This window comes from Anopheles merus, chromosome 2L, assembly GCF_017562075.2.
Source record: "Anopheles merus strain MAF chromosome 2L, AmerM5.1, whole genome shotgun sequence".
In the NCBI taxonomy this organism is placed as follows: domain Eukaryota; kingdom Metazoa; phylum Arthropoda; class Insecta; order Diptera; family Culicidae; genus Anopheles; species Anopheles merus.
The window spans coordinates 53,738,270-53,765,764 of record NC_054083.1 but is presented as its reverse complement, the minus strand read 5'-3'; the positions used below and the strand labels follow the sequence as shown (position 1 = coordinate 53,765,764).

The window sequence follows — 27,495 nt, the reverse complement described above, 5'->3', positions numbered from 1 at the left end:
TCGGCCAGGGAAAAGTTTCGATAAATTCTACACCGGTCGGGTACAACCGTTTGCCGTTTGATATCCGACACAACGTCGGGGTTTTCCGCCAGCATCACCCGCGCGCCCAGTGCGTCTCACATTTCCATTAAATAGACGCGGCATTTAAAACCCCGACCTGCAAGTGTTGCGACCTATAGCGCAGACACAGTAATTGTGCCAAGAGCCAATTACAGGAATCTGTGAGCGTTTCCACTGCTCTGTGTCTGCTCGGGTAAACCTCTGCGCACTATTGCGCCCGTCGCCAAGGAGACACGGGGCGGTTAGCTCGTGTCGTAAATTTCAATTACACAACTCTTGCCCCCTCCCTCCACCCTGCAAGACCGAGGCGAGTACTTTTCCAGTAAAAGTTTCGTCCTTTGCCCCACCCCCATCAGAGGCCCCCCCTTTTTGATCCTGCCGAAAGAGGATGCGGTCACTCGTCCGCTTTTTGAACCCTCTTCAAAAGCGTATCGGAGAATTTCAACCCTCTTCTGGCGTCCGCTCCCCGCGCCTGTACCCGTGCCGCACGGACAGAGGACATTTTATGCGCTGATTTTACAGTGATTTTAGCTAGAAAACCTTTCACTGGTGGCACTTGGCGTCCTGCTAGAATTTGTTCTATGGCGGGCGGCTGCACACCTTTTGGAGCCGGCTTGGGCTCGGAAAATATTTAAATCTAAAAAGGTAAAAGGTCATTCGGGGTGGAATTTGTTACGCTTCCTTCCGCTCACTGGCACACTAAAATAGGATTTGTGGCGTGTTATTTCACTTTTCTTTGCACTTTGATTAAGTTGGAAGAAGCAAAACAAACCAACAGCTATTGCTACTGCTCTGTTTGCCAATCGCTGCTTTCTGCCAACGCACAGTTCAGCAGTAGCACAGCACGCAAACAAACAGTGCTCGGCGAATGGTGTTTCGTTTTACTTTCCCTGGTAGCGATTGCATGTTTATGATGTACGGAGATGCCGGACCCCGGGTATCATGGGATGATAAAGTTTTCATTCTTATCCGCCTCTGCATTCATGGGCAGCAGCAGCAGCAGTAGAAGAAGAATATTCTGAGAATCACCTTCCTGTTGGGTTTTGGAAAAACTGGTCCCCATTAATGGCAATCTCCAATCTCGATGGCCCTCGTCAATAGACAAACAAAACCTCCCACCATCACCCCCCACCCCCTCCCCTTTAATAGTCACCCCTATTGACAGATCTGTCGCACTCAGACATTTCACTTAGCAGAGAGAGAAGTAGAAAGAGCGGTAAACTTGACCGCATGCCCCTATAATACGGGTAAAACTTTAGTTGCTGCTGGTTCCTTCCCTTTCCACACATGTGCCTTTCTCGAGTCGGTGAGGAACTGTCCAAAAGTTGCAATCCTCTTCACCAGTGTCACCAGCATTTGCTACAAAAGGGATATCGTTAGTCTTGGGGGATCGTTTGTATCATGCTCCTGAGGGATAACCTGATGGAGTAACTTTCATTTTCTATTGAGTTAAAGTTTTTTGTTATGGTTTGTTAATGCTGGTGAAGTGTTTTCTTAGAAGAATCCTCCATGTTTTTTATGTTATTCGCCGGTCTGAGGCGGTCACGAAATCAATGCTATTTGCGTTGAATAACCCAAAATGAATCGGAATAATATCATACTCTTAATCATCTACACAATTTATGCGCTGTTTTTATAACAAACTTTTTGTTTTTTCTAGGTGCTCAATGCTTCTATCAACGTAATTCGCCATTCCATCTAGAGGAAGTCCATCAAAACTCACTCACAGCTTAAAAGTGTGTTGCGAGCCAGCCTGCCAGGTCATAATTGAAATTTGATGACGATTGGTTCAGCGTTTTTAAGCTTCATGTTGAGCGCCATCGTTGGGGCACAATCCGCTGACCGCCAGTACCGCCCGAGGCACTGAACGACTGTCTCAGCACCAGCCGGCACGGCGGTACAATATGGCCAAGTGTACAAGGTTCGTCTTCAGGATCCGGAAATTAAAATCCACCCTTGGCGTTCTGCTTCTCTGCTCTGCTTTTCGTTCGCTTACTTGGCGGCCCGTTGGAAAAAAGAAGAAGCGTGGCATGAAATTCGGACACACGGATATACATCACCATCACAGACCGAGGCCAGACTAGCCAGAGGCACAGCATAGAGGATGGAGCTGTGAGTGGAAAACACCGCGCGACACAATTTCATAACGCGCGAGATACGCGAAGGCTTCTCCTGCTGTTGTTGCTGCTGCTGCTGGACGGGGGCATGTGTGTGTGTGTGTTGGACCATGCGGCCTGAGATGGTTCACACTACCAGGCAGACCCAATAATCAATAAACACTGGCATAAACTCGACAACGGTGCTGAATGACGACGTCGTCGTTGTCGTCGTCGTCGTTGTCGTCGTCGTCGTCGTCATCACCATTCTCCAGTAGGTCGTAGATGCTACCGAAGTTGGCAGTCGGTTCTCCCTGCAATCCACCTAGCATGTTCTCCCTACCGCAGTGCTTTACATTATTGAATACTTTATAACTGCGCGCCGTCTATATGAGGTCCGTGCGGATTCAGCGCTCGTGGTCCCATTTTCACAATTCCAATGCCTAGCTTCAAGAAAACCGTTCCTCAAGCAGGAGCTGGTGCAGTTTAGTGCCCTCGTTGTTGATGGGCAGACAGGTGGTGCAATGACGCCGGAAGTCGGCGCGAATCCAGCGCCTCCCCCCCGTTTTGCTAATCAGCATGTTATTATCTATCGCCAGTTGAATTTCTCGCAACGCAACACTTTTATCATCTGGCAGGCCCCAGCTGTTGTTGGGACGCGAGTGGACGAAAGAACACAACATTATCGATTGCTCTACACAAACACACACACACACACACACGCGGTCCACGGAAAACCTGTCCATACGATAGAAATGAAGAGGGATTCTTACTGATCCCGATTCTTTGAACGACGACATCTCGACGCGCCAGCCAAAAACCACCGAACGGAACGGAGAGCGTACGTAAAGTCAACTTCCCCACAATCCTGGAAACGGGCTGCCGAGCAATAAAGGAAAACTTTTTGAATTCCATTTCACGTTCCCTTCACTTTACTCCGGTAAACGGAAGGGGGACTCGGGCATTCCTTGGCCGCGACGTTGCTTTCGGTTTTCGACCTTTGCCAGACCCTACTGTACTGGTGCGTTGCAGATTTCCCAAACGCTTTTCACTACACACACACACACTCACACCGCACTTTTCAAAACATATTTCCTTTCTATTGTTCGGTGCGTTCCGTTCATCTTACGATACATTCCCCCCTGATCGTCATAATACCACGTGAAAGTTGTGAATATCCTCCGAAACACAAAGCGACACACACACACACAAACACATAAATATATAGACAAAGATGAATAAAAAAAACGAAGGAAGTTTCCTCAACCTTTATCGTCGAGCGCGGCACACTGGGCAGGTACTGAGCACCCACGGCGACGTTCCGTTGTAGATTGAGCTTTTTCGTCCTCGGCTCGGCACTTTTATTTGCCGTTCGCCGTAACGTGTTCGGCTTCGGCCGGAAATTCCGAGATGCAGCAACTTTCGATGCGGGTTCGACTTCCTGCCCCGAGAGAGAGAGAGATAGAGAGGGAGAGAAAGTGAGCGGCCTAAAAACAATAAAACCCATCTCCCCGTGGAAAGCTCCTCGTAAAACATAAGGAAAACATAGCGAAATGCTGAGAAGAGCATCCGGTGCGAGTACTCACACGTGTGAGCGTAAAACCATATGCTCCGAGAGAGGGAAAAGCACACCACGTGAGGACCAAAATCGCTCTCTGTTTACGTGTGGCGATGGCCGGATGGTAGCAACTGAGCATTAGAACGGAGCAGGCCATGCTCCTTTTTGCTCCTGTTCCGCTCACCGTGCCGCCGCAGCAGCAGCACACACGCAGCAGCAAACGCGACCACTCAGCGGAGATTAAAATCATAAACAATTTTTAAGCTAGCGCAAACGCGTCCGTCTCCCATCACTCCCCTCCCCCCCCCCCCGCCCCCTTTTCCATGCCATTCGTGACCGATTGGGAATCGTAAATCAAAAAAACACTACCCAGAACAATGGGAAGTAATTTATCCGATTGCCAAATGCCACAAATGCGTACGAGGTGAAAGGGGGGTTAGGGTGACGGGCGGCCCATATAATTCCCTGGCCATGCAGATTTTTGATAATCGTGCTCGCGCGTACGCTTATCACCCGTCCGGGGTTCGTCCGCCCACCAACAGCGGGCAGCGGGGGGAAATATTACGGAACAACCTATCTTATCAGCCAGATTGCCGAATTGAACGCAGGGGGACACACAGTACATTGTGATAAGCCCGTCACAACAACAACGACGGGACGGGGCCGTACTCGTCACACGCACGCTAAGTAGCGAAGGGTTTCTGTATTGCTTGCGGTTTTTTTTAATTTTTTTGGTGTGAATGTCTGTCCCCCCCCAAGATAACACGGGGGACACGATTGAGCGAACGAGATCGGGGACGGAATACTCCGATGCATCAGTAACATTTAATCTTTCCGTCCGTCCGTCCGTGTTGAGCGTGTGGAGACGCCCCAAACAGAAGCATGTGAGTACGGGAAGCGATTTCTGTTTTGGGCCATATTTTAATGCTTTTTCACTTGCAGGAAGCTTCTGTCGTACATTTTCACCCTCGAGTTGCTGTGGTGCGTTCTGGGCCCTGGCATCGGGATAGGAGTCTACTTTCTGACCTACTGGAACTGGAACACGCTGCCCAGTGGGGTTAATCTAGCGGACGAGGTAACTATCAAGCAAGTTGTTTGATTTACGACTGTTTACGACCGTTTTTTTTTCTTTACTTCCACTTCCAGAACACAACCACCGATGGACGTTTCGTTGCGGAACGGGCCCTGTACGATCTGGGCGCCCTAACGAGCCGTGGGCCACGTGTGGCGGGCAGTGAAACCAACGAACGATTTGCGGTCGATTGGCTGTACGGAGCGGTCGAAACCGTTGCCCGTCAAGCACTTCCGGAGTATGACGTTACGTACGAGGTGCAGCGGGTCAGTGGCAGTTACTTCCTCGACTATGACGACTATCCCATCACCAGCTACTACCGCAACGTGCAGAACCTGGTAGTGGCGATCAAGCGGCGGGATTCGTTCAGCGGCAAGTATCTGCTGCTGAATGCGCACTTCGACAGTGCCGTGACTAGTCCGGGCGCCGGTGACGACGGTACGATGGTGGTCGTCATGCTGGAACTGATGCGCCAGCTGACACAACACGCGCGATCGCCCATGCAGCATGGCCTACTGTTTCTGTTCAACGGTTGCGAGGAGAACACCATGCAGGGTGCGCACGGGTTCGTGCGGAGCCATCCGCTAGCCCAGTCGGTGGCCGCCTTCATTAATCTGGATGTGGCCGCCAATGCTGGCCGGGAGATTATGTTCCAATCCGGACCGAACTACCCCTTCCTGATGGCGTACTATCGTGATTACGTACAACGACCCTACGCAAACACGCTCGGGGAGGAAGTGTTCCAGATGGGGCTAGTGCCGTCCTTTACCGATTACGAAACGCTCTCGACACAGGGCGGTTGGCCCGGGCTGGACTTTGCGCTGTCGTCGTACGGATATCTCTATCACACGGCGCTGGACGCACGGGAAACCATATCCGCCGGGACGCTGCAGCACATCGGAGACAATCTGCTGGGGCTTGTGCGGGCGCTCGGCAGTGCCGACGAGCTCGGCAACATCCAGGAACATCGCGAAGGAACGGCCGTGTTTTTCGACTTTATGCATCTGTTTCTTGTGTACTACACCGAAACGACGGCAATCATTGTGAACATCGTGCTGGGCGTACTCTCGCTGGCACTGATCGTCGGTACGCTGTTCATGATCATGCGCAAGGATGGTGCCGTCGGTAGTAACATCCTGTTCGAAGCCGGCATGACGCTGATCGTACAGACGCTTTCGATCGTGCTCGGCGCTGGACTGTCCGTGCTGGCGGCCGTCATATTCGATGCCTGCGGCCGTTCGATGAGCTGGTTCTCGTCGACCTGGCTGCTGTTCGGGCTGTACTTTGTGCCGTGCATCGGTGGTCTCACGCTGGGGCCATTTTTGTACGTTCATTTTCGTAAAATCGTGAGTTATTGTAAGCCGGATGCAGCGGTGTGTTGAATCAGTGAATGATGAGTCTCTTGTTCTTTTTGTCTCTTGTGCTCAACAGCCGTTCCTGCACGATCAAGGCCGGGTAATACTGTTCCTGCACGCGCAGCACTGCATCTACGCCGTCCTACTGATAACGCTCTCGATCGGTGGCATTCGATCCGCGTTTGTGCTGCTCTTTCCGATAATTTTTTACTGTGCCACCACGATCGTTAACATGATCATACAGTTTCGGCTAAGAGTGTGGATCTACGTACATCTGGTCGGTCAGCTGGTGCCGGTGATTTACTTTTGCTCCCTAGCAGTTACCCTGTTTGCCGTGTTCGTCCCAATGACCGGTCGCAGTGACAATCGCTCCAATCCGGACCTGCAAATGGCGCTGTTTGCCTCTCTTGTGACACTGCTGCTGGTCGGTTTGCTGACACCGTTTATAGTGCTGTTCCGTCGGAAGGTGTACGTGTTTGGCACCATTCTGTTACTGTTTCTAGTGACGGCGATTGTGGCGGCCACCCCAGAAGGTTTCCCATTCCGGGAGCGTACCTCACCGCAAAGATATTACATATTTGTAAGTCGTTTTTAGGAAGGAAGTGTATTTTGACAACAATTGACACATTTTTTCTCACTTGTAGCATCATCAGCGAAACTTTTACTGGCCAAACGGAACACTGCGTGACTCCGGTGCAATCTACTACCTTCATCCACAGGATCGTCACACTCCGGAACTGTTACAATCGGAGGTTCCCGAATGGTCGGCGGCTCAGCTGCTCGGGGACGAATGCGAAAAGGAACTTTACTGCGGTATACCCTTCTACATTAACCGATATCACCGGCAGAGTGACTCAAGCTACTGGCTGCCCGCAATGGAACCACCGATCTTCCCCGAACGGGTCAGTTTCGAATTCATTTCTCGTGAGGTACCCGCCCCTGGAAGGGTGCGTATGTACTTCCGGGTACAAGGACCGAGCCACATGAGCTTGTACGTGTCACCGCTGGCCGGTCGGTCGCTTGTCGGGTGGAGTTTCAGCGAACGCATCCCACCCAGCGGAAAGCGCTGGAATGGACAGGATGTGTACTTTGTGAACTTTTTCTCCGGCTCGATGGAGTTAACTCCGTTCACGTTCTACATTGAGATTGAACACGCAGCAGCAGCAGGGACGGTGCAATCGAGTGATTCCCATTTCTATCTCTCGGTGGTCGCCCAGTACATGCATCACGACAGGGTGTACCGTGCGCGAGAGTTCCAAACACTGCTGGATAAGATGCCCAAGTATGCGCACACCGTCGCCTATCCAGGGTATTTGGAAAGTTGGATATTTTAGGAAATAAAACACAACAACCGATTACATGTGTGTGTGTGTGTGTGTGTGTGTTTGATAAGAGATTTATTGTGAATGATCAGCTGGCTGCCGGACGAAATAACCCCACGGGACGGAACCAGTGTAATGGTCTATGGGACCACGGTAAACTCTCATCTCCACCCGCCGTGGAATGTGTTTGTAGGTGTTTCTTTTGTGAAAAACTTTGTGTGCTGCAGAAGATGTGATCCAGCCGACGGAGGCAAGCAACGTGAGGAGCGTCTGTAAAGCACAAAGATGTGAGTGATTTGAGCGAAATTGTTTCGGATTTGTTTACTTACCATTAAACGGTTTAAGGTGAAATACATCTTGCCAGGTGAAGTGTTCGTACGGTAATAGTGGCAGACGTTCAAGCTACACCGTATTTGAAGAAAACTGAGACACAGTCAAATGTACCACTGGGAATGTGCGTGGTCTGTGGTAAATCCGGCACAATTTGGCATGCGGCAAGTGCATCGTAATAGTGATCGCTGAACGAATGCTACTGGTTCACGCATCACTTGTCACCCGATCAAGCCACAAATAATGGGACAAAAGCCACAGCCAGTCAGTTGTCCAACACTTTCTCACTCTTTACGTAACGCAATTAGTTTCGTATTCAATTCAAACATAACTTTCTTTTATTCAATTCAACCCGTTTATCAGTCTACCAACTTCCCCTCTTCTCGATCAGTATATTCTGCTAACGAGATGAGCGGGATAGGCAACTACATGCGCATAGTCGGGAAATTGATCGACAAATTGCTGAAACTCGCTAGCACGATACTGTTCATGGTGCATGTACTGTGCCACTGTGTTAAGGTAAAAGCTCCAACCCGCTTCCGCCGCCTTGCTAGCCGTACCATGCACCGTAAGATAGAACTCGTGCGGACGATCATCGATTCCATGCACAAAGTTAACGAAGTGCACCTCCTGTCCATTCCAGGCCAGCCCACTGCGAGGAATGGTCTTGCTGAAGCTCCAGCCCACTAATTTCACGCCCTCCACGGGAGAAACGTAGAAGCTCATGTGATCTGTGCCTTTTGCCGTGAAAAAGAACGTAGTAATGTTGAGCTCTGGATCACGTTGACTGTCCACTAGCTGTAGATCAATTGCTTCGGGCAGGGTGAATGGGTTGCCTTGTATCCAAAGGCCGTTTTCGCGCTGTCCGTGCTGGGTGTTTTGATAGAAAGGTATACCACAGTACAGCTCCTTGTCACACTCATCCCCCAGCGGTACGGCGGATAGGTCGGACTTGACTGCCAGCTCGCGGATAAGATCGCCCGTGTAACGGTCCTGCGGATGAACGTAGTAGCCTCCTTCCAATCGTCTCAGCGTACCATTCTGATGGTAAAACTCTCTTGTACAATGCTGCGGAATAAACCGTGCGTACACGTTACGGTTGTGTGCTTGTGCGTAAAAGCTCACCAAAAAACCACTGTACTTACGTAGATGTAAAAGCGCTGCGGTGAAGTGTGTGCTCGGAAGGGAAACCCTGCCGACGTTACCATCACGACGATCGACACCACGAAAAAGACGGCAACTAACGCGATGTAAAGGTACGCTTTGCGTGCTAACGCTACCAGTGGGGTGAGAAACCCTGCCACCAGCAGTCCCACTAGCACGGCAAATAATGCGATCAGCAGTTCCGGATTGGCCCCTGCATTGCCGCGTCCCTGCATCGGGATAAAGGTGGCAAAGGCGGTGAGGGAAACGGAGCTAAAGTACGCGATCGGTGCAATCTGTCCGGCGAGGTGCACATACAGCCAGGCGAAGGGCGCATACTTGATCGATACGTTCACCAGCGTCGTGACGGTGTAGAACAGGATGGCCATTGTGAAGAGATAGCCCGATCGGATGCTCATAGCTGTCAGTACGACCAGTATCAACGCGTACAGGACACAAGTGGCGTGCAGTAAAAGCTGAACTCGGGCGTGCAGTGATAGGTGATCCTGTTCGAAAGATGATCGCGATCGATTAATTGGAAGTTCTCGGGGATTAACCGCCTGTTCTCCGGGTTTGATTACTTACATTTTTTACGAAATGAATATACAACAACGGTCCAGTGCAGGTTGCAATCAAAAAGGGACAGACGTACAGTCCAAAGATCAACCAAGTTTGAGTGAACCAGCTCATTGTGGAATCGACAGCATTCAGAATGGCGGCAAGCGCCAGCGACAGTCCAATACCGACAATGAGGGACAGCAGCACGACCCCCATACTGGTAAGACCCTGTAGCAGCAGTTGACCCACCGTTAGGCTCGTGCGGCGTGCCATCATCCACACGGACAAACCGATCGCACACAGAGCAACAACCACCAGGCCAACATTGAGTATGATCGATGCCCAGAGTGGATAGTACACGAGAAACCAGTTGAGAAAGTCGAAGAAAACAGCCTTACTGCCCTCATGCTCACGGATGTCGTACAGCTCCGGTGCGTTGGCAAGCGCTTTGGCCAATGCTAGCACATTGTCCCCAGTGTGCTGTAGCGTTGTGTTCGGTATGGTGTCGTACGCATCGTACGCCGTGTGGTACAGATAGCCCCAGGTGCTGTGAGCGAAATCCATGCCCGGTATATTGCCGACGGTCGAGTAGATTAAGTAATCCGTTTCCGATGGTACTAGATCCGCCTGGAACAGTTCCTCCGCTACCGCGGTACAGTACGGATGGGGAACATGATCGCGATAGTACTGGCTCGTTCGGAAGGGAAAGAAGAAAGAAGAGTGTTTGTGAGTGTTTGTCGATCGCGTACGACTAGCTGCTCACGCTAGCTGCTTACTTCCATGAGGAACGAGTACTTGGGTCCAGCTTGAAACATTATGTCCCGTCCACCGTTCGCCGCCACGTCCATGTTGATGAACGTTCGCACCTTGGCGAACCACCGATGATGCGCCACGAACGCGTGCGATCCTTGCAGTGTGTTCTCCTCGCAGCCATTAAACACAAACACCAGCCCATGCTCGTACGATCGCTTGCCTTGGGCCAGCTGCCTCATCACTTCCAGCATTATAACGCTCATGGTCCCGTCGTCCCCGGCTCCGGGGCTCTGCGGGACGCTATCGAAGTGTGAGCTGAGCATCAGATAGTGGTCCGGCTCGCTGCCCTGCGCCGGCACGATCCGGGCCACCACATTCTGAATGCCCTGGTACACGCTCGTCTGGGGGTACTTTTCGTAGTCGAGATACATATCACCGTACGCGCGCTGCACCTCCACCTCAACGCGATGTGCGGCGGGGTTAGCTTCGGCGGCGATTTCGTTAATAACACGAAGCAGAAACTGTACGGTGACTATTTCGTTGGCGTAGCTGCCGGCCACCCGCGGTCCAACGTTGCTCATCTCGAACAGATGCTGCTTGGCCACCTCCGCTATGAAGCGGTCCGGGTGCGTTAGTTCATCCGCACGGCGCAATGCGATCGGCATCGCCGCCCAGTTCCAGTAGACGAGAAAGTAGACTCCGGCCACCGCAGCGGACAGACCGAGCAACCACCAGGGGGAGATTTGTGCATCGCGCTTCGAGCGTTTTTGGTTCGCTGACTCGAACAGGTCGGCTTCACTTTCCATGTCCATGTCTGTAGAACACACCAGCTAAGCGATGACTGACCGGCAGTGGGGCGGACGGATTTGCAGTTGGTTGAATGTTTTCAATTGCTTTACCACCGTTATCATATCGCTTGAGCAGTTTTAATTAGTGATCCCCCCCACAGTTGGGTCCGTATCAACCTCCGATAAAGCTGATTGGCCGATAGTGTAGATTGAAGATCGACAAGAAGGGGGTTGACGAAGTTCGCAAGCGATTACGATATGACGATTAAACGGGTGAAAGAATACGAGAACACACACTCTTAATCGAACGATAGCCTTTGAAAGGGTGGTCAAATCTGTTTGATTAAGTCCATTACTAATCACACATGCATATTTTGAACAATACTTATGCGTCGAATTATCGATAAGGAATGCTACATGGGTGTGTTGTGCCTTAGTCGAGGCTTATTACTTTTCATTTATTTTCCTTTCCACAGTCGGACTAGGCCTGATCTAAAAGCCTCTAATGAATCTGGACTATCTGGTTTGAATCCTACTGGTTTAATTCACAGCAAAATAGCCAGTCCTCTTCTGCGTATGAAATGCTCGGACCGGTCCGTACGGGATTTGATCCCATGACGGGCATGTTGTTGTAGTTGAGTCATGCGAGTTGACGACTGTAACCAATGGAATTCACCCTTTGTACCATTCTCATCCATCAAAGCAACCACGGATGAAACTGGAGTATCAAAGTAACCATTGATGCAGCGTACACACCTTTCCATCATTCCTGTGCTATTTCTTTTCCCTGCACCTACACTGAGAACTGTCGAAAGAGAAGTACACATCCAGCAGCAGCAGCAGCAACAGCAGCCATCTACACAGGCCATCATGTCGGACCCGGATCCGGATCGTCACCTGAAAAAAGTGCTCGATGTCATTGGCGTCAGCACGAAAATCGGCAATGTGGTTCAGCTGGTCAAGCGACGTCGTGGCAGCCCGCCCAAAATTACGGAAGAGCAGGAGATTCAACAACGGCTCGAAAAATCGAAAGATGCCCGCTCGGAGCGGCTCAACATCTTGGCCACCAAGCACCGGCACGTGCTAGAGGTGGGTGCATACATCTTGGGCGAAGATCAGGACTACGTGACTGAGTGTGTGGCGGACCGGATGTTCGATGTGCAGCTGCTGGATAGCTTCTTTGAGGCAGAGGGCACGAAGGCGCTGCTCCTGTTTTACGACATGTGTCCTCCGCCCGGCATGGATACGGGCCGGTACAATGCAAAGGTAAAGCAGGCAAGCAATCAAGTTTGGATCACCGATGGACGCAGTGGCAAAGTGACCCCGGTTTGTGTGGGAGTGTGTCGGCACAGTAATGTCAAGCCGATCGAAACCAAAGGACTCAGCGATGTAAGAAGACACGACAGTGTGATTTATACGACAAATAGAATCACGAATGTTTGTATGCTTTTAGGAAATCCTGTTCACAAACATCACGATACCCTCCGAAAGCTCGATCGTGTACAGTTTGGTCTCCATTTTAGAACGCGTGCTGAAGCCGGCCATCGACTACATCCGCGACTATGGCCATTGCAATGACATGCAGAAGAGTAACTTCAAGTACGGCGTGAACCGGTTCATCAATTTCCTCAAAAGTACCGAAAAAGACATTTCGCAGCGTATCGTGTTTGAGGTGGATCGTGATTTGTACATGGGCTTTCTATTGACCGCCATCCAGGTGCAGGAAACGGCACACAATCGAGAAAGGATGGGTCGCGTCGAACACATTTTCGCCCGCTGGATGGAACAGGTACAGTATGCACTCACACAGGGCGACCAGATCGAGCAGGCTCCCCATTACGCCGGACCGCTGGTGGAGTTGGAATATTGGCGCACGGTACTAACGCGCTACACGTCAATCAGCGAGTTTACGGAGGGTAAAGTGTTTCGCCAGTTTCTGGAATCGTTGAAAATCTCACGCGGCAAGTTGGCTAAGGTTTGGGAAGGTTTGGCGGCAGAGTTGTCCAACAAGCTGATCGAATCGCGGGATAACGTACGCTTCATAAGCTCGATCGAACGGTTCTGGGATCCTCTGTACCGATGCGATCCGCAGGAAGCGACAAGAAGCATTCCTAGCTTGCTGGAAGTCATCCGTCAGGTTTACAAATCCTCCATGTACTACAACACCTCGGATCGCATAACGGGGCTGCTGACAAAGATTGCCAACCAAATCATCATCAACTGCCGGCTGTTTCTAACCGATCGTGGCACGATTCGCATCTACAACCAGCCCAAGCATGTGCTGATCAGCAAGATCACCATCTGTCACAACTTGGACGCAGCCTTCCGGGACAGCTATAGGCAGACGGTGCAAAAAATGGCAGACAGTCCCACCGAAACGCCTTGGGAATGTTCGCAGGTGTTTGTGTTTGGAAAACTGAACCACTTCAAGCTGCGGTTGGCGCGCATACTGGAAGTCATGGAGCTGTTTCTAAAGTACGAAATCATCGAACAGGTTGCTATTTCCGGAACGGAAGTGTTTTCAGGGCGCATCAGGGCGGCCTATGAAACGCTTACCTCGAAGCCGTACGATCCATTGATCTACACCGAGCACCAGTTTGACAACGATTACGAATGCTACCTGAAGGAGGTAGAGCTGGCAGAATCGGGGCTGCAAAAGTTTCTCAAAAATCAGCTCGCCAACGAGCGCACGGTCGATAGCAGTTTGTTGATTTTGCGGCGGTTCGAGAAGCTGCAGCTGGAATGTTTGTGCATTGATCGCCGTTATCTGGACGTGGCCATGATGCTGGAGACGGAAATTTTTCAACTGAAAGATATTTACAACGAAAATCGAGCGAATCCCCCGATACCGTACGGTGTGCCGGAAACTGTCGGGCGCATAATGTGGGCCCGTGCGCTGTTTCGTCAGATGGACACTCCGCTTGCGAATCTCAAACATCGAGCGTGCGTGGTGAACCACCGCAAAGCCCAGCTCTGCATCAAATACTACAACTATCTGTGCGAAGTGTTGATTCACTACGAATTGTTGCACCACAAAGCGTGGATGGTGTTTGCGGAGAAGGCCCGCACCAAGCTGTCTACACCGGTGTACCGGAAGCGTACCTCGGACAACTGGTTGGAGCTCAACTTCCATCCATGGATCATGCAAGTGATCAGGGAAACGGAGGTGGTGCTAAAGCTTGGTCTGAGTGCGCCCGATTTTACGCTTGTTTTGGTGCAGAACAAAATGAAAATTGATCAATGCTTTGAAAGGGCGAAGCATCTGTTGCGACAGAACAACACGCTCCGTTTGGGCATTCCACCGATATTTTTACCACTGATGCGAACGATGTTGGTGAAGCTCGATAAAGCCTTTCTGCCCGGGTTGTGTGTCATTACGTGGGAATCCCTGAACATTGACAAGTATCTAGACGAGGTGGAAAGTACGCTCACGGAGACGGAACAATTCTACAAGGAGGTGCACGACATTTGGCAGGCCCGTGTCGAGGATACGCTTAGTTCGTTCGAGAGCACCGATCTGCTGACGCTCCCGGCCGATCCGGTCGATCCGAACGAGTTCTACGAAATGAACATTCGATACCGCCAGTCGGTGCAGGTGTACCTGGAGAAGAAATCGCAGGCCATGGAAGGTGCAGTTATAGAGCTGATCAACAAGTTTGCCACGAAAATTGAAGTCCCCGAGCGTGACGATCGCGGCAATCGCAAATATCAGCTGCCGCTTGATCAAATCACCGATGAAAATAGACGCAAAGAGGAGCTGCTACCGACGGACAAGTTTGATTGGATTCGATTCGACAAGCTGTACAAAACTCCTGCCAATCCCACGCCCGAGGCGCATCTGGAAGCGCTGTTCCAGGATTACGGTGCGCTCAACTATGACGTGACAACGCTACACATAGACTGCATGGAGTTGTTTGCGTACTTCAACAATCGCATCATTAACGTGTTTGTGCGTATGGTAAAAAACTCGCTGGAAAAACTGCGCTCCCGGCTCGAGCTGGTGCGGCTGCAGCTGAACAAGGCAGCCATTCTGGGCGAAATTCATCCTCTCATAGTTACTGCAATGAAGCTGCAAACGGACTGTTGCGACATTGTACCCTCGCTGGAGGATATACAGTTCTCGTTTGAGCGAGTCGTGCTGAACGTGGTGGAGACGTTCTACGCGATCTCCACTTGGGGCCGGCAGGCGAAATCTGCCGAGAGAAAAGCAAGACGTCCAATGCTGGCGGAGCAGCGTGCTGAGAGGGACTGGTTCAAGCTCATTTCCGAACACAAGGAGGTGACCCGAATGGTGCACGAATTTGATGGTGGAATGTTGCTGCTAAAGCCCGACATCAGCTACATTTTGAAGGAGGTTTACGATCACTACGAATATCTTTGGAAGCAGAACTTGTTCGGTCTGGAAATGGAAGCGAAGCCCGAGCGGTTTGAAAAGATTAAGGAAGATCTGGCCTGCGTCACATACACTAGCCACATTGGGCCAATCGTGATCAATTTGGATGCTGTTGTAGAGGTTGTTCTTCGACGGTTCTTCGCTTTCTACAACATCCGTATCGGGGAAATAGTCGACTTTATCACCGAGCACGATGAGACGCTCAAGCGCAAGCTCTCCGATCTGGACGACATTCGTATGGCGATGGACTGTTTGCAAACGGTGCAGGATAATTTCTCCTTCATCGATGTCGATCTTACGTTTATCGAGCAAACGTACCGCACGTTGGCCGAATTTGAGCAGCTCGAAATAACGCAAGAACAGGTGGATACCGTTTACGGTATTCGCGACACTTTCAAAGCAATGATCAAGATGGTGGAGAAGGTCGAGAATGACATCATCGCGCTGCAGGTTCCGTTGCAACGCGAGCTAGGCGCCGGAGTGGCCAAGTTCAACGAAGAAATTAGCGGCTTTGACCTAGAGTTTGAAACGAACGGCCCTATGGAGGAGGGCATTCCGGCGAAGGAGGCTAGCGATCGGTTGCTCATGTTTCAGGGACGGTTCGATGAGCTGTGGCGCAAGTTCGAAATGTACGCCAATGGCGAAGCGTTCCTGGGGCTAAAGGTGAACGACTATCCGGTGCTGCACAAGCGCAAGAAGGAGTTCAATCTGCTCAATAAACTCTACTCGCTGTATCTGCAAGTGATGAAGAGCATCGATCAGTACTACGAAACTCCGTGGCAGGATGTGGATATTGAGAACATCAACGCAGAGCTGACCGATTTCCAGAACCGCTGTCGAAAGCTGCCGAAAGCAATGAAGGATTGGCCGGCATACATTGAGCTGAAGACCAAGATTGACGACTTCAATAACAGCTGTCCACTGTTGGAGCTTATGTGCAATGAGGCGATGAAAGACCGGCACTGGGAGAAGCTGGAACAGATGCTGGACTGCAAGTTCGATGTAACTTCGCCGACCTTTACGCTGGGTAACATAATGGAAGCACCGCTGCTCAAGTTTTCGGACGACATCGAGGATACGTGTATCGGTGCAGTGAAGGAGAACGACATCGACACCAAGCTGCGCTCGGTGGTGGCGGAATGGTCTACGGTGAATCTACAGTTTGCGCCTTTCAAGGCTCGTGGCGAACTCCTCATCAAGCCGGCAGAAACGGTCGAGATCATATCGTTGCTCGAGGATAGCATCATGATCGTGAACTCGCTGGCATCGAACCGGTTCAACGCCCATTTCAAGAAGGACATAATGCTATGGCTGCACAAGCTGGTGAACACTGGAGAAATTCTGGAGAAATGGCTGCAAGTGCAGAACCTGTGGATATATCTAGAGGCCGTGTTTGTCGGAGGAGACATTTCCAAGCAGCTGCCACAGGATGCGAAACGCTTCGCCGGCATTGATAAGAGCTGGGTGCGCATTATGTTCCGTGCGAGAGACAATCCGAACGTGGTGAATTGCTGTACGGGTGAAGACTTTATGTCCTACACGCTAACGTCTCTGCTGGAGCAGCTCGAAACGTGCCAGAAGTCGCTCACCGGGTATTTGGAATCGAAGCGACTCCTGTTCCCCCGATTCTTCTTCATCTCCGATCCTGTGTTGCTGGAAATTCTCGGCCAAAGCTCTGACCCAACCTCCATTCAGGCTCATTTGTTGAGCATTTTCGATGCCGTCGCCAGGGTTGAGTTTGATGAGAAAACGTTCGGTAAAATCGTGGCCATATGCTCGGACAATGGTGAGCGCGTTCCGCTTGCTAATCCCGTGTTCTGTGCCGGTGGGGTGGAGATTTGGCTCGGCAACCTGTTGGGTGAGATGCAGGATACCATCCGAACGATCCTGGCTCAGATGGCTCACTGTCTCGCAAGTCCGGATTTCAATTTCATCCTCGGCTTCCAAGAGTATTGCGGCCAGGCAGGTCTCGTCGGTGTGCAGCTACTGTGGACGAACGAGGCAGAAGTAGCGCTGAGCAGATGTCGCACTGACAAAGCCATCATGCGTGTGACCAACAACAGGTTCCTCAATCTGCTAAACAGTCTGATTGAACTGACGGTGAAGGATCTAACGAAGCTGGAGCGTATTCGCTTCGAAACGATGGTTACCATACACGTGCACCAGCGTGACATTTTCGACGATCTCGTGCGCTTCCGCATAAGAACAGCGCTGGACTTTGAGTGGCAAAAGCAGGCACGGTTTTATTACATCGATGAAACGGACGACGTAATCGTGAAGATAACGGATGTGGATTTCATCTATCAAAACGAGTATCTCGGCGTAACGGAACGATTGGCCATCACGCCGCTCACTGATCGATGCTACATTACGCTGGCCCAAGCGATCGGTATGTCGATGGGAGGAGCTCCGGCCGGTCCTGCGGGCACGGGCAAAACGGAAACCACAAAGGATATGGGTCGTGCATTAGGGAAGCTGGTGGTGGTCTTCAATTGTTCGGATCAGATGGATTTCCGAGGTTTGGGTCGCATTTACAAGGGTCTCGCACAATCCGGTTCCTGGGGTTGTTTCGATGAGTTTAATCGTATCGAACTTCCCGTGCTGTCCGTGGCAGCGCAACAAATTCAGTAAGTATTGGTACGGTAACCATGAGGTGGGAAAGTATCGTTTTCTAAACCACTTTGTACCGATGCTCTTTGCAGCATCGTTCTCAGTGCCCGCAAGGAAAAGAAGACATCCTTCCTGTTTAGTGACGGTGATACAGTTTCGCTCAATCCGGAGTTTGGACTGTTCATCACCATGAATCCGGGATACGCTGGGCGACAGGAGTTGCCCGAGAATTTAAAAATTATGTTCCGATCGGTCGCAATGATGGTTCCCGATCGCCAGATTATCATGCGCGTCAAGCTGGCCAGCTGCGGTTTCAAGGACAACGTTATACTGGCGCGTAAATTTTTCACACTCTACAAACTGTGCGAGGAACAGCTGTCGAAGCAAGTGCACTACGATTTCGGTTTGCGTAACATTCTGTCCGTGCTGCGAACGCTCGGTGCCCAAAAGCGTGCCAATCCGACCGACACGGAGGAAACGATCGTTATGCGTGTCCTGCGAGACATGAACGTGTCGAAGCTGGTGGACGAGGATGAACCGTTGTTCATTTCGCTGATTGAGGATCTGTTCCCTGGCATCAAGCTTAGCACCTCGAGCTACAAGGAACTGCAAAAAGCCATTGCAAACAGCACCGAATCGCTTGGATTGATGAACCATCCCGAATGGAATCTGAAAGTAATTCAACTGTACGAAACTTCCCTTGTGCGACACGGACTGATGACTCTGGGACCGACCGGTGCAGGAAAGACGCAGTGCATTCTAACTCTGCTGAAGAGCTTTACCGAGCTCGGTATGCCGCACAAGGAAATACGCATGAATCCGAAAGCAATCACTGCTCCCCAGATGTTTGGAAGGCTGGACGTAGCCACAAATGATTGGACGGATGGCATTTTCTCTACGTTGTGGCGCCGTACACTAAAGGTGAAGAAAACGGACTTTGTATGGCTGGTGCTCGACGGACCGGTCGATGCAGTATGGATCGAGAACTTGAATTCCGTGCTGGATGATAACAAAACGCTAACGTTGGCAAACGGCGACCGTATTACGATGGCACCGAACGCAAAGCTGGTCTTTGAGCCGGACAACGTGGACAACGCATCGCCGGCTACCGTAAGTCGCATGGGTATGGTGTTTATGAGTGCGTCCATCATGAAGTGGGAACCGATTCTGAATGGATGGCTCAAAACCAAGCCTCCAGATGTTAGCGAACTTTTGCGGCGCCTGTTTATGAAGATCTACAACGATCTGCATGAGTTTGTGCAAACGAAACTGAAGGCCAAAATGAAGATACTGGAAGCCATCTACATTCGACAGTGTTGTGATCTTCTGGAAGGACTGTTGGCACCACGGAACGAAAGCGAAACGACGACCGACTTTACTGATGCTCACGTGGAGAGGCTATTTCTGTTCTCGCTCATGTGGTCTTTGGGTGCCGTGCTTGAGCTGGACGATCGTGAAACAATGGGAGAGTTTATAGCAAAGCATCCCTCCAGAATGAGTAAGTGTTGTAATCGGAATCTGACCTTAGTTGTGTTGTGTGATGATTGCCACACCATTTTCTTTGCTTATTCAATTTGCAGAATGGCCAAAGTTACAACCGGGTGAAACGATTTTCGAGTACGTCGTATCAGAGGAGGGCAACTGGCAGCATTGGAATGATCGCGTAGAAGAGTACATCTACCCTAGCGATAGTGTACCGGAGTTTGCAAGTATCTTGGTGCCAAACGTCGACAATGTGCGAACCTCCTTCCTGATCGATTTGGTAGCGAGGCAAAGCAAAGCAGTGCTGCTGATCGGTGAACAGGGTACGGGCAAAACCGTCATGATCAAGGGCTACATGTTGCAGTACGATCCAGAGTATCATCTTTCGAAAAGCTTCAACTTTTCCTCCGCCACCACGCCGAACATGTTCCAGCGGATCATTGAATCGTACGTGGAGAAGCGCGTGGGCACAACCTATGGTCCACCTCAGCAGCGCAAGATGTCCATCTTCATCGATGACGTTAACATGCCGATCGTGAACGAGTGGGGCGATCAGGTAACGAATGAGATCGTGCGCCAGCTGATGGAGAATCGGGGCTTCTATTCGCTGGACAAACCGGGCGATTTCCTCACCGTGTTGGACATTCAAATGCTGGCGGCAATGATCCACCCGGGTGGCGGAAGAAACGACATCCCGCCTCGGTTGAAGCGTCAGTTCTGCATCTTCAATTGTGCCATTCCCAGCAACAAGTCAATGGACAAAATATTCGGCGTGCTTGGCGAAGGGTACTTCTGTGAGTCGCGGTTCAACGAAGTGCTGGTTCGGTTCATTCCTCGCCTGGTGCCATTAACACGTAAAATTTGGCAAGCAACAAAGGTGAAGATGCTTCCGACACCGGCCAAATTCCATTACGTGTTCAATCTGCGAGATCTGTCTCGCATCTGGGAAGGTATGCTGAAAGTCAAATCGGAGCAGTGTGAAACCATCCGGACGGCAATGAATGTAAGTTCAGGGGTTTGTGTGGTATTTGGAGGATTTTAACTGTGTCTGCATGGCATTCGATTTCAGCTCTGGCGGCACGAATGTACACGCGTGATAGCCGATCGGTTCACCAACTTTGAGGATCGCATATGGTTTGTGGATTATTTGCGAACAGCAGCCGAGCAAGAGCTTGGACCCGACTTTGAACACTATCAGGAAGAAGAGCAGTTCTTCGTCGACTTTCTGCGAGATGCTCCCGAACCTACCGGCGAGGAAGGTGATGACGTGAGCTTAGAACCACCGAAGCTGTACGAAGAAATGCCCGGCTTTGAAGATACTACTGCTCGCGTCAAAATGTTCCTTGAGCTGTACAACGAACAGGTCCGTGGTGCTACGATGGATTTAGTGTTCTTCCGCGATGCCTTGATTCATTTGATGATAATTGCGCGCATTATCGGCACTCCGCGTGGAAATGCACTGCTGGTGGGCGTCGGAGGATCAGGCAAGCAGAGCTTAACACGGTTGGCGTCCTTCATTGCCGGGTACAAGTTCTACCAGATCACGTTGACCAGAGCGTACAACGTGAACAATCTGATGGAGGATCTGAAGTATCTGTACCGTGTGTCTGGTGTGGAAGGTCAAGGCATAACGTTTATATTCACCGATAACGACATCAAGGACGAAGGCTTCCTGGAGTACATCAACAACGTGCTCAGCTCAGGTGAAATCGCCAACCTCTTCCCCAAGGATGAAATCGATCAAATAACAAACGAGCTGATACCGGTGATGAAGAAGGTCGATCCCAAGCGTATCCCGACGCAGGACAACCTGTACGATTTCTTCATCTCCAGAGCGCGGGCCAACCTTCACATTGTGCTGTGTTTCTCGCCAGTGGGAGAAAAGTTCCGCAACCGGTCGCTCAAGTTCCCGGGGCTCATCTCAGGCTGTACCATCGATTGGTTCCAGCGCTGGCCAGAGGATGCACTCATTGCCGTATCAACACATTTCCTGCGCGACTACAATATCGTCTGCACGGCTGACGTAAAGGTGCGTCTGATCGAAATCATGGCATTCGTGCAGAACCGTGTGGCCGAAGTGTGCATCGAGTACTTCGAACGGTTCCGCCGGCAGGCGCACGTGACGCCCAAATCGTTCCTTTCATTTCTGGAAGGCTACAAAGTCATCTACAGACAGAAGCACGAAAACATTGCCGTTCTAGCGAGCCGAATGCAAACCGGTCTGGTGAAGCTGATCGAGGCGGCGGAATCCGTTGATGTGCTGCGCTTAGAGCTGGAGGAGAAAGAGAAGGACATTGTGATTGCCACAAAAGCGGCGGAGGTGGTATTAGCGTCCGTGACGGAGTCCCAGTGTGCAGCCGAGCTGGTGAAAGCGGATGTATTGGTGGTGAAGAACAAGGCCGACATACTGGTAGAGCAAATCCAGGCGGACACGCTAGTGGCGGAAGATAAACTGGAAGCGGCCCGGCCAGCACTGGAGCAGGCTGAAGCAGCCCTAAAGACGGTGACCGGTGCCGATATTGCGACGGTACGAAAGCTTGGTAAACCACCTTACCTGATCACCCTGATTATGGACGTTGTGTTGATACTGTTTGGAAGACGAATCGCTGCCGTCAAACCGGACGAGGAACGCCAGTTTATGCTGGCGTCTTGGGAGCAATCGCTTAAGGTAATGGCGGACACGGGCTTTCTTGGCAAAATTGTACGCTACCAGGCGGATCTCATCAATGCGGAAACGGTCGATCTCATGATGCCGTATTTCAACTACCATCTGTACACGTTTGAGGCGGCCAAGGCAGCTTGCGGCAATGTGGCCGGCCTACTGAAATGGACTGTTGCGATGGCGGACTTTTACGACGTAAATAAGGATGTGCTGCCCTTGAAGGCCAACCTGGTTCGGCAGCAGAAGAAGCTAGACATAGCCATGGCCGAGAAGGCAGAAGCGGAGGCACTGTTGAAAGCAAAGGAGGAAGAGTTGGCCGTCGTGCAGCAAATGTTTGACGAAGCAATGGCGAAGAAAAAAGCCGTGCTGGATGATGCTAAACAATGTCAGGATAAAATGGATGCAGCTTCGGCGTTGATTGACGGGTTGGCTGACGAAAGGGTACGGTGGACAGAGCAGTTGGAGCAGTTTAAAGATGAAACCGAGCGGCTTGTTGGAGATGTGCTCATCCTAACCGGCTTTCTTTCGTACACTGGTCCCTTCAATCAAGAGTACCGCACCGTACTTCAGATGAGCTGGCAGAATGAACTCAACAAACGCCGCATTCCTGTGTCCAGGAGCATAAATATTACGGAAAACCTCACCGATCCCGCCACTATAGGAGAGTGGAATTTGCAAGGATTGCCGAACGATGAGCTTTCGATTCAGAATGGCATCATCGTGACGAAGGCAGCTCGCTATCCACTGCTTATCGATCCCCAGTCACAGGGCAAGATGTGGATCAAGAACAAGGAGAACGATTTTGGTTTGGTGGTGACATCGCTCAATCACAAGTACTTCCGAAACCACATCGAAGATTGCGTTTCACTCGGCTACCCGATGCTGATCGAGGACATTGGTGAAGAGCTCGACCCCGTGCTGGACAACGTTTTGGAGAAGAATTTCATCAAAATGGGCAACACTTACAAGGTGAAGGTGGGTGACAAGGAGGTGGATGTGAATGATTCGTTCCGCATGTATATGACCACGAAGCTACCGAACCCGCTCTACACGCCCGAGGTGTCTGCACGAACGTCCATCATTGATTTCACCGTGACGATGCGTGGGCTAGAGGATCAGCTGTTGGGTCGAGTGATCTTGACGGAGAAGCGCGAGCTGGAATCGGAGCGAACCAACCTGATCAAAGATGTGACTGCAAATCGACGTAAAATGCAGGAACTGGAGGCAAATCTGCTACACAAGCTGTCCACCACGCAGGGCAGCTTGGTGGATGATGTGACGGTGATTGGGGTGCTGAATACGAGCAAAATCACCTCGATTGAAGTGCGCGAGAAGCTGAAGATCGCGCGGGAAACGGAGATCAAAATCAACCGAGCTCGCGAAGAATACCGACCGGTAGCGGCACGAGGCAGTGTGTTGTACTTCCTCATATGCAGCATGACCATGGTGAACAACATGTACCAAACGTCGCTGGTACAGTTCCTGGAACGCTTCGACATTTCAATGAACCGTTCCGATCGACACCCGGTGCCGACGAGACGTATTAACAACATTATCGAATATCTCACCTATGACATCTTCCGATACGTGTGCCGAGGGTTGTACGAGGTGCACAAGTATCTGTTCGTTCTTCTGATGGCTCTGAACATTGATTTGGACCGGAAAACGGTAACGCATGCCGAGTTTCAAACGTTTATCAAAGGAGGAGCAGCCTTGGATATCAACACGTGTCCGGAGAAGCCGTACAAATGGATTGCCGATGTAACGTGGCTTAATTTGGTGCAGCTCTCCAAACTCGATCAGTTCAGTGCAATACTCGACAGCATACGGGGCAATGAGAAGGGCTGGAAAGCGTGGTTCTCGAAGGAAGCGCCCGAAGAAGAGCCACTGCCACCGGAGGGAGGCTATCAGTCGATGGATGCATTCCGCCGTTTGCTGATCATTCGGGCATGGTGTCCGGACAGAACGCTGTTCCAGAGCCGTCGCTATCTGGGTATGTCGCTTGGCGAACGGTTTGCCGATCCCGTCATCATCAACTACGATGCGCTGCTGGAGGAAAGCCAGCCTTTGACGCCGTTGGTTTGCTTTCTGTCTATGGGTTCCGATCCGACGCCCAGCATTGAAAGTTTGGCCAAAAAGAATGCCATCAAGTGCCGCTCGATCTCGATGGGCCAGGGACAGGAGGTGCACGCACGCAAACTTGTCGGCAGTTCGCTGGAGGAAGGCTCCTGGGTGCTGCTGCAAAACTGTCATCTCGGGCTGGAGTACATGAACGAGCTGTTGCTGCAGATCATGGATTTGGACCGGGCGGGTCCTACGGCGTACCATGAAAACTTCCGCATTTGGATGACCACCGAGCCACATCCCGCGTTTCCGATCACTTTCCTGCAGATGTCGCTGAAATTTACCAACGAACCACCGTCGGGCGTGAAGGCCGGTCTGAAGCGTACCTACGCCTCGATGTCGCTGGAGATGTTCGAGTACAGCGATTCGGTGTTGTACGTGCCACTGATATACGGCATATCGTTTCTGCATACGGTGGTACAGGAGCGGCGTAAGTTTGGCCCGTTAGGATGGAACATTCCGTATGAGTTCAACTCGGCAGATTGGCTGGCTAGCTGCATGTTTGTGCAGAATCATCTGGACGCACTGGACCCTAAGGTGGGTCGGGTAAGCTGGAAAACCATGCGCTACATGCTGGGTGAGGTGCAGTACGGAGGACGCGTTACGGACGACTACGACAAGCGGCTGCTCAACACCTTCGCTCGCGTGTGGTTCTCGGATGCAATGTTTGAGGAAACGTTCCGCTTTTTCCGCGAGTATCGCATTATGCGTTTCAAGACCATTGAAGAGTACCTTGAGGCCATAGAAGGCATGCCGCTGGTAGATCCTCCGCAGGTGTATGGATTACACTCGAACGCCGACATTACGTACCAGAGCAATACGACGAAGGAAATCTTGGACACGATCCTGTCCATCCAACCGAAAGGTGAGGTTCAAATTCAAGAGCATAGCATATTGTATGGATGGATGGTAATTTCCCTCGATCTTCTTCTATTCCGCAGAATCATCGGGAGGTGGTGGCGAGACGCGTGAAGTGACCGTAGCACGGATGGTACGCGATATGCTGGGCAAAGTGCCTCCGCCGTACGATCCGTACGCGGTAAAGGAACGGTTGCGCATCATGGGTCATCAGGAGTCGATGAACATCTTTCTGCGCCAGGAAATCGATCGGATTCAGCGTATCCTGTTGCTCGTACGCCAGACGCTAGACGATCTGCTGCTTGCGATCGATGGTGTGATCATCATGAACGAGCAGCTTCGCGATGCGCTGGACAACATCTACGATGCGCGCGTGCCCACCGTGTGGAAGCGGGGCAGTTGGGCGTCGGCCTCACTGGGCTTCTGGTTTACGGAGTTGATTGAGCGCAACACACAGTTCAACAACTGGTGTTTCCGCAAGCGGCCCAACATGTTCTGGATGACAGGATTCTTCAATCCGCAGGGATTCTTAACCGCCATGCGACAGGAAGTGGCCCGCGCACACAAGGGTTGGGCGCTGGACATGATCACACTGCACAATGACGTGACGCAGATGCTGACCGAAGAGTGCAAGGTAACGCCACCGGAAGGGGTGTACGTTTACGGGCTGTACATCGATGGAGCCGGCTGGGACAAGCGGTTTATTCGGTTGCAGGAAGCAACCAACAAGGTCCTATACTCACCGATGCCTGTGATACACGTGTACGCCATCAATTCCACTGCACCGAAAGATCCAAAGCTGTACGAGGTAAGTTTCCGCTGTTTGGGGTGGAGTGGACTAAAAAGAAATTAACCATAATACGTCTCCACAGTGTCCAGTGTACAAGAAAGCTAATCGAACGGATTTGAACTACATCACACCGTTGTGGTTGCAAACGGCCAAACCGCCGGAACATTGGGTTCTTCGTGGTGTTGCCCTTTTGTGTGATATCAAGTAAATTCGAGGCGAGAAAGGAATTTGTTTGGGGGAAGGAACAATTAGAGAAAATAGTAGTTAAACTCAAAATTTTCAAGCATGCAATCGGGATGATGTTTTAATAAATAATAACAAAGCTTTTATGACTATTGATCAAGTTTAATTGTGTAAATTATGGTGTGTGTTGTTGCAAAGCGATTGATCGTAACGACTTCACATTGTTTTGTTAAAAAGGATTCAGTTTTCGAATTAAAATATCCAAGCAACCAAGCTTTTTTGGCCATCGGATCGTAGGATGGGTTGTCATAGTGCAGCAGCGTTGTCGCGCATGCGATATAGTACACCCTGTGCAAAGTCGACGCAATGATTGATGGACAGGGGGCAGCCTTTTTAAGTAAATGTCTTTGTCGGCGTTTGAAATGACTGTTTAACAGACAAATTATTTCATGTGTTGTGTATATTGCATATCCGGACAAGGCATTGTATTCGTAATCCAACACCATGATTTGAATACTATTCCTGCTGGTGTCAACCATGAAAAGCGCTGGAAAAGCTTTCGTTTTGCTAACAGCAGAACAAACTCGTCGGGTTTTATCGTTTGGTTTACAGGTTTCGCTTTCGGGTGGAAGTGCGTCCCGGACTTTGACGAAGGCGGTATGGCAAATGGTTTCACTTTCCGTTGCCCCAGTATGGGATGGGCTTACCGAGCCGGACAATCGTGTTTGCGCTAAACTTACCATATCGCATCGCACGCAACACTGTTGACCATGAGAGACCACACCAATTTGGGTGCGTTCGTTGCAATTGCAAGCAAAAATGAAACTGCCCGAACAACAATAATTGCTGTACTGTTTTAAGCATTATGCTACCCCGTTTAATGTTGGGGTTAAACTTTCGTAACACTCCCCACAGTTTGCATACATTTCATTGATTGCATACTGAGTGAACGGGGTGGTACCACATGGCACGCGCTATACACGATCAAGCCCATTCCCATATCATGATCGTGATGCAGTAACATATGGCATTGCTTCCGGAGCGAAGGAAGCAGCGGTTCAACGATTGCCGTAACAGTCGCCACCGCACAGAAGGGAGCGGACGAAAAGGCAGAGGCACAGCAATGTGTCCGGCATCCGGCAGTTTGCCACCGGTTTGAGCGCTGCGCAGATGGAATCCAAGTCTGTCTGACGGCTTTTTGTGTTGCGTTTGCCCGGGGCGTATGACACGGTGCACAATTAACCGGTGGGGTATGGTTGTGGCTAGTTCCAAGTGCAGCAACATGAATCCGGATCGCGGTTACCTTGGAAAGCTTCCCGATGTGGTCGATAACCTTCAGCTATAAGAAGAATAGCTCA

General features: G+C 50.9%; 4 protein-coding genes across 10 annotated transcripts in view; 2 read left to right on the top strand and 2 right to left on the bottom strand.

Moving 5' to 3' along the window:
• The window catches only part of LOC121592872 (mucin-5AC), a 48,426-nt gene extending 44,942 nt beyond the window's left edge, over positions 1–3,484 (bottom strand). For 3 of the 6 annotated variants that reach the window (XM_041914723.1, XM_041914731.1, XM_041914732.1), the window contains exon 1: positions 3,424–3,484. The gene's annotated coding sequence lies outside the window, so the exon portion shown is untranslated. Of the gene's footprint in view, positions 1–2,929; positions 2,948–3,423 lie in introns of those variants that run through there. The other 3 variants (XM_041914724.1, XM_041914726.1, XM_041914727.1) reach the window with 3 other exon arrangements.
• A 542-nt stretch (positions 3,485–4,026) lies between these two features.
• Positions 4,027–7,499, top strand: LOC121592875 (endoplasmic reticulum metallopeptidase 1-like). The gene is made up of 5 exons (XM_041914735.1): positions 4,027–4,598; positions 4,657–4,789; positions 4,861–6,132; positions 6,218–6,721; positions 6,786–7,499. Coding segments are annotated over exons 1-5 (2,601 nt in total). The 5' UTR covers positions 4,027–4,596; the 3' UTR covers positions 7,476–7,499.
• An 89-nt stretch (positions 7,500–7,588) lies between these two features.
• LOC121592874 (endoplasmic reticulum metallopeptidase 1-like) lies at positions 7,589–11,319 on the bottom strand. 2 transcript variants are annotated; one of them, XR_006004704.1, is made up of 5 exons: positions 10,271–11,319; positions 9,522–10,181; positions 8,939–9,442; positions 7,793–8,861; positions 7,589–7,733 (listed from the first exon to the last, which is right to left on the bottom strand). XR_006004704.1 is itself a non-coding variant. In XM_041914734.1 (4 exons), the coding sequence occupies exons 1-4, from the start codon at positions 11,057–11,059 to the stop codon at positions 8,181–8,183; spliced, it is 2,634 nt and encodes an 877-aa protein (XP_041770668.1). In that variant the 5' UTR covers positions 11,060–11,319; the 3' UTR covers positions 7,589–8,180. The 2 variants fall into 2 exon arrangements, 1 of the variants encoding a protein (XP_041770668.1); XM_041914734.1 differs by having other exon boundaries at positions 7,589–8,861.
• A 432-nt stretch (positions 11,320–11,751) lies between these two features.
• LOC121592870 (dynein heavy chain 8, axonemal) lies at positions 11,752–26,283 on the top strand. Its single transcript, XM_041914719.1, has 7 exons — positions 11,752–12,424; positions 12,489–18,055; positions 18,131–19,536; positions 19,619–20,523; positions 20,590–25,171; positions 25,248–25,972; positions 26,037–26,283. The coding sequence occupies exons 1-7, from the start codon at positions 11,777–11,779 to the stop codon at positions 26,160–26,162; spliced, it is 13,959 nt and encodes a 4,652-aa protein (XP_041770653.1). The 5' UTR covers positions 11,752–11,776; the 3' UTR covers positions 26,163–26,283.
• The last annotated feature ends 1,212 nt before the right edge of the window (positions 26,284–27,495 follow it).